Genomic DNA, 6,699 nt, shown 5'->3' on the forward strand with positions numbered 1-6,699 from the left:
ATATTATTCATGGGCGCATTAGGTAGCATACCTACTTTTGGAGAAAAATTGTCTCAGAAATTTATTTTATTTTATTTTATTTTATTTTATTTTATTTATTTATTTATTTATTTATTTATTTATTTTCAGGCCTCTATCCCTTATAAATAATAAATGTCTAAAGAACTATGAACAAAATTCAAAATTTGACATTGTTTAATATTTGTAAGAATAATAAATAGATGATCTACACACTATCAAGAGAGTAATTTATTATAGCATACCATGTTTTAAAAATATCATGCATCAGCTGAAAAGGAGTTAGAGCTACATATAGAACATGGAAGCATATCCATGAATCTCTTCTCTCTCCCTCTTTTCCTCACCCCACACAGTGGTATAGAGGTGGCAGTGAAAGGGGAGATTTTTGCTTTTACATATTCCTGTAATTTGGAAAAATAAAATCTGAAGTCAAAAATTCCGATTAGAGGGGCGCCTGGGTGGCTCAGTGGGTTAAAGCCTCCGCCTTTGGTTCAGGTTATGATCCCAGGGTCCTGGGATCGAGACCCGCATCGGGCTCTCTGCTTGGCCAGGAGCCTGCTTCCCTTCCTCTCTCTCTGCCTGTCTCTCTGCCTACTTGTGATCTCTGTCTGTCAAATAAATAAATAAAATTTAAAAAAAATTCTGATTAGAGAAGGTGCTCCATATGGAGAAAGTCATGAAAGCAAAGGTGTACTGTTTTCAGCAAGGCACCTACAGCCAATCTTTGCTTAATGTTTCATTATCCTTCTTGTCAAATGGAATACTTCAGCGTTGGCAACACGTAATTCCCAATATAACCCAATTGACATTATTTCAACTATTATCTTTTTTTCTTTTTTATCCTCTTTCCTATCCATTGCCCTTTACCCTCACATCCAACTATGACCTCCAAACACACACATTTCTGTGTTCCATAATTTCTGGCAAAAGGTTGTGATTACATTTTTTAATGATTCCCTTGGTGATCTGACTGCAAGTATCTGAATCCCTAAATCCCTAAACATCAAAATTTACTAACAATGGCCAGTGCAACCAAGGGGTTCCATCAAATTTATTTATAGTCTTGGTTCTACAGTGTCTAGGATGGCTCTGCTTTGTTAGCATGCAAGACCTGTGTGACTGCAAGACCTAAAAATCTATACTTTACAGACAGGTGTGTAATTGGACTGAAGATCCATTATACTGAAAGTCTTTTTTCATGTTTCTCTCATCTCATCTGTACCCACTTGCAAAATCACTATTTAATGGTAATTATGGTATTGTTCAGTAATATATCACAATGTATATATAACAGCATTGTCAATTATATAAATTAAGTGATGCGTTTAACAACAGTTTTAAGAACATATGACTAGTTAAGGTTAACAGTGTCTCTGTTTTGGTGTTGGATGACTGCTTTCTTCATGTTTTTCATGTTTCTAAATTTCACCAAAAAGCAATGATTATTTTTGTAATCAGAAAAAAAATTTTAAACATTAAAACTTAAACAGTAAAAATACTTCTTGTAAACCAAATCCATTATTGAAAACTTGCTTTTCCATAAATCTAAGGTTTGGTGTTCACATAAACAACAATCACTACTGTAAGAAAAAAAAAAGCTACATGGATTATAATTAAGGGGAATTTTTAGCTGAAATTTAGTAACTAAATTAATAACTAAGTTGCAGAAAAAGAGCAGATTTCAAATATCAAATTTTTCATATAAAAGTAAAATAGTCCTAGGACCTGTGGATATGCATAACCACACAATGTCACAGAAAGTTCAGGTATTTATCATAAGTATAAGAGTTCACTATAGCAAATTTGAAGCTATTAGTAAATAAAAACAAAATCCCAATTGTAAAAGTCAACATTTATGAAGATTGTTGCCTTGACCTTTAATCTAGCTGATTATAATTATGCTTTTCTTGGTATATAGATTTTGTCGTATTTTAAATGTAGTTTGGTATCTTTTTCCCTTTATTACATATTCATTTTCTCAGGTTAATGCATTTTTTGCAAACATCATTTTAACAAAATAATATTTCCATTTTGGAATTTTTCTTCATATTATTTCTTGTTATTTACAATTGTTAATACATTTCTATCGACAAAATAATATTTCCATTTTGGGATTTTTCTTCTTATTATCTCTTATTATTTACAATTGTTAGCACATTTCTATTGACTTACATAAACTTTATTGTTTTATTTAAAATGAAATTTATATAGTTTAAAATTAATTTTCTTTTTTAAAACTTTTATTCTTGTTGAATTTCTTAAACATATTCAGTTTATAGAGGAGGCATAAACTATGATGAGATAAAGAAAATTCACCAGTATTAAAACTTTAAATTACTATATCTCTTAATTTCTCAAAATACTGCTCTGTGCACTACGGAACTGTAGAATTTGAGTCAACAGCAGCTATCATGAGCCCTCAATTCCTCATGGTACTATCACCTATTTCATCTCATACAGAAAAACCTTCTAGCCACTACTCATATGAATGCATAAAAATACAATCACATATACACTCCCTGGAATGCTAATTCTTTTTTTAAATTTTTATTTATCTTTTTAAATTTCTTTTCGGTGTTCCAGAATTCATTGTTTATGCACCACACCCAGTGCTCCATGCAATACATGCCCTAAACAAACTGAGGGTTTTAAAGGGGAGGGTAGGGAGGTTGGGTGAGCCTGGTGGTGGGTATTATGGAATGTTAATTCTTTTATCTCAGAGAAATAATTTCTTTTTACTCAATTTAATAGGATTTAAAAAGGGAGTCACCTGAATGCATAAATAAGCCTTTTATCATTCTGCTTTTATCATTAACAACACAATGTGTCCATATGTCCATAGCTGGTACTAAAGATGAGAAACCTATTATACACAATAAGCCAGACAGAAAGGTATTCCAGATGGGCAGACATTTGGGAACCTTAGCAACTAGCACTATTGAACCTATTGAACTAGCAATGAGCTCAAAATGGAATGTGATCCTTCCTCCAACCATGTGCAAAGGGGAGAGCCCCACAAGAGTTATGGTGATAGAGAAGGGCACAGGGTTACTATAGCAGCCTAATCATCTAAAAAAGGCAATTTCCCATCCCAAGGAAAACTTCTACAGATTCTAATGACTATTCCACGGGATCTTAAATTCTACCTTTGAGGTTTTTTCCTGAAGATTTTTATTAAAAACCTAGTATCTCATGCAACATGAGGGTTTGGGGAGTAGGAAAAGAATAAATGAAACAAGATGGGATCGGGAGGGAGACAAACCATAAGAGACTCTTAATCTCACAAAACAAACTGAGGGTTGCTGGTGGGGGGAGGGCTGGGAGAGGGTGATGGGGTTATGGACATTGGGGAAGGTATGTGCTATGTAGAGTGCTGTGAAGTGTGGTAAACCTGGTGATTCACAGACCTGTAACCCTGTGACTAATAATACATTATATGTTAATTTAAAAAATGAATGGGAAAAAAACCTAGTATCTCAGGGAAATATAACTTAAGTCTTGAGACTGAATGTAAAAATGAAGAGAGAAAGAAAATACTGTTTGATGGAAAATAGAGATGCATCAAGTTAAAGTTAAAGGAACTTTAGAATTTACTGAATATATATTCAGTATCAACTGAGGAGAAAATAATTTCTTTCAACTAATGAACAAGGATATATATCCTAGAGAGAAACATTTCCTTTGAAATGGAAAGATTCTTGCATTTTGTATGAAATACCACTTCCAATGTTACTAATGCCCCTTTTTTAATTTCTTTGATCAAGGAGCCAGGTCAAATGGATGAAAACCAAACAGAGGTGGTGAGAGACTTTGTTCTGGCAGGCTTCTCACAGACCCCATCTATTGAATCAGGGTTATTTGTACTATTTCTTTTCTTCTATCTGTCCACTTGGATAGGAAATGTCCTCATCATGGTCACAGTAGCTTCTGATAACTATCTGAATTCATCACCCATGTATTTCCTTCTTGGCAACCTCTCTTTCCTGGACTTATGTTATTCAACAGTAACTACGCCTAAGCTTCTGGCTGACTTTCTTGATAAAGACAAACTCATTCCCTATGACCAATGCATCGTGCAGCTCTTCTTTCTGCATTTTGTAGGGGCAGCTGAGATGTTCCTGCTCACAGTGATGGCTTATGATCGCTATGTTGCAATTTGTCGCCCCCTGCACTATACCATTATCATGAGTCGAGGATTATGCTGTGTGTTGGTAGCTGCCTCCTGGATGGGAGGGTTTGTGCACTCTACTGTCCAGACCATTCTCACTATCCGTCTGCCTTTCTGTGGACCAAACCAGGTGGACAACTTCTTTTGTGATGTTCCCCCTGTCATCAAACTTGCTTGTGCAGACACATTTGTCATTGAATTGCTAATGGTATCTAACAGTGGGCTGATTTCTACCAGCTCCTTTGTGGTGTTGGTTTCTTCCTATTCCACTATTCTGGTCAAGATTCGCTCCAAGGAGGGAAGGCGAAAGGCACTTTCCACCTGTGGCTCCCATCTTATGGTGGTAACACTCTTCTTTGGACCCTGTATTTTCATCTATGCTCGTCCCTTCTCCACATTTTCTGTGGACAAGGTGGTGTCTGTACTCTACAACGTTATTACCCCCATGCTGAATCCCCTCATCTATACACTTCGGAACAAAGAGGTCAAGTCAGCCATGCAGAAACTATGGGACAGAAGTGGACTTACTTGGAAAAAGCAGGAGACTTAAGCAGTTGAAGTGATATTTTGAGAGCAGAGAATCTGAGATTAAAATAATTACTTTTACACTAATGAGTTACAGAGCTAATTGTTCAGTTTTCTTCCATTAAATCCTAATACTCCTATTAATGGCACTATAATGAAACTCAGAAAAACTCCTTTCATACTGAATTATTTGGTCTTCTGCCTCCTTTTTCTTCTCTGAAGCATCTGTTTGCTGTTTTTTATCAGTTGTATTCTTCCATTCTACCCACTCATCTGATCAAACCTTATTCCACTCATTCTTTTCATTTAGTTTGATGCCATACATTGGTACAAACCACCCCTCCCAAACTCTCACAACTTTTATCTCCATCTTATCTCTGGTTTTATTGTCTCCTCAACTTTCACAATCTAACCAGATGTCTGTAACGAACTGAGTAAGGAATGTATACGTGTTTATTACACTCACAAACTATTTAGAGAGTTATCAGATGAATTAGAGTAAATTCATTTCATATAACTGTGTAACAACAAACTAATGGGATAGATTAGTTGGCTTCATCATTCATCACAACTACCATATAGTAGTGAAATTCAGAGAGCAATTGCCTAATAGTGCGGGTTCAACTTTCTTTGAATTACAAATCAAGTGAATCTTAGACAAATCATTTAAATTATTGCAACCCTACTTTCCTTAGCTGTAGCATACACTAAATGATGTTTACCTCTCAGTGCCCTGGTGAGAGCTAAAAAGGGCAACAGATGGGAATAGGTTTAGTCTGGTACTTAACTCATAAGAGGACTTCACTATTCTTTATTCATTAGATTTTTTTCAATGACAGAAAGATACAGATGGTGAACATTTAAACCAGTTGATTTCCCTTAATGAAACAACAGTATGATCTACCATAACCAGTTTAGGAAGGATGCTAGAAAGTACTCAGAAATGAGCCATGACATTTTCATCTTTATCCACTTGGGCACACTTTATAATACTATCACCATCATCACAAAAAAACACCCTCATTAGAATTTGTTATCTTCAGAATTATATTAAGACTACTTCATAGGATTTTGCATTCCTTATTAAAATTTTATAATCAAAGATAGGAAAATTGAATTGACATTTAAAAACTAACTAGACACAAAATATAAATGGACAATAAAGCATTTTTTATTTTTACAGCTTTTAATTTTTTTACATTTTTAAACATTTATTTATTTCACTCGAGTGAGCACTAGTGGGAGGAGCAGTGGGAGCAGGAGAGAGAATCTCAAGCAGACTCCACACTAGGTGCAGAAGCTACTGCAGGGCTCAACCTCAGGATCCTGAGATCATCATCAGAGCTGAAACCAAGAGTCAGAGGCTTAACTGGCTGTGCCATCCAGGTGCTGTATTTCTACTATTTTTTTAAAGTTAGTAAATTATAGAAGCAATTTCAGCAACTAATTTTTGTGACAGAGACAAAAGCCAAGAATGATAGGTATATTCATTGAAGACTGAAGTTTTGTCTTTGTTACCTTTACATCCCAAAGCTTTTTAAAATGCCTAAAATAAAACAGAGATTCAATAAAAATGTATTTGATAAATGAAGGTTTTTATATGTTCTATGATCAGTGTGGTAAAGTTTAAGGAAAAGATATTTCAGAGCTGTTTGCTTTCTTCATACTTGGAAAAATAGCTTGTAAATTTTTCATCAAGAAGTAGGAAACATTTTGAGAGTTGTCACAGAAACAATATTTAATCAAAAAAATAGATACATCAAAACACCTAGACACACACAAACATACCTATGTTGTGACACCTATAGTCACAACACAAACAACTATACATCATGTGATTTCATCTATCGATAAGGACTATGGAATCAGAAAAGTCTATATTTGAATTCTTAGTACTTTAATAACAATAATACCAACAGAGGAGGTATTTGAAGGTCAAAATTCATCAAAACTGAGGCAATCATAATGACACAATCCAGTTTAGT

At 34.6% G+C, this 6,699-nt stretch overlaps 1 protein-coding gene across 1 annotated transcript; it reads left to right on the forward strand.

The window, feature by feature from the left end:
- Positions 1-3,797: 3,797 nt before the first annotated feature.
- Positions 3,798-4,739, forward strand: LOC125105093 (olfactory receptor 4Q2). The gene has a single exon (XM_047738199.1). The coding sequence runs from the start codon at positions 3,798-3,800 to the stop codon at positions 4,737-4,739; it is 942 nt and encodes a 313-aa protein (XP_047594155.1).
- The last annotated feature ends 1,960 nt before the right edge of the window (positions 4,740-6,699 follow it).

Source organism: Lutra lutra, chromosome 7 (genome assembly GCF_902655055.1).
Source record: "Lutra lutra chromosome 7, mLutLut1.2, whole genome shotgun sequence".
In the NCBI taxonomy this organism is placed as follows: Eukaryota; Metazoa; Chordata; class Mammalia; order Carnivora; family Mustelidae; genus Lutra; species Lutra lutra.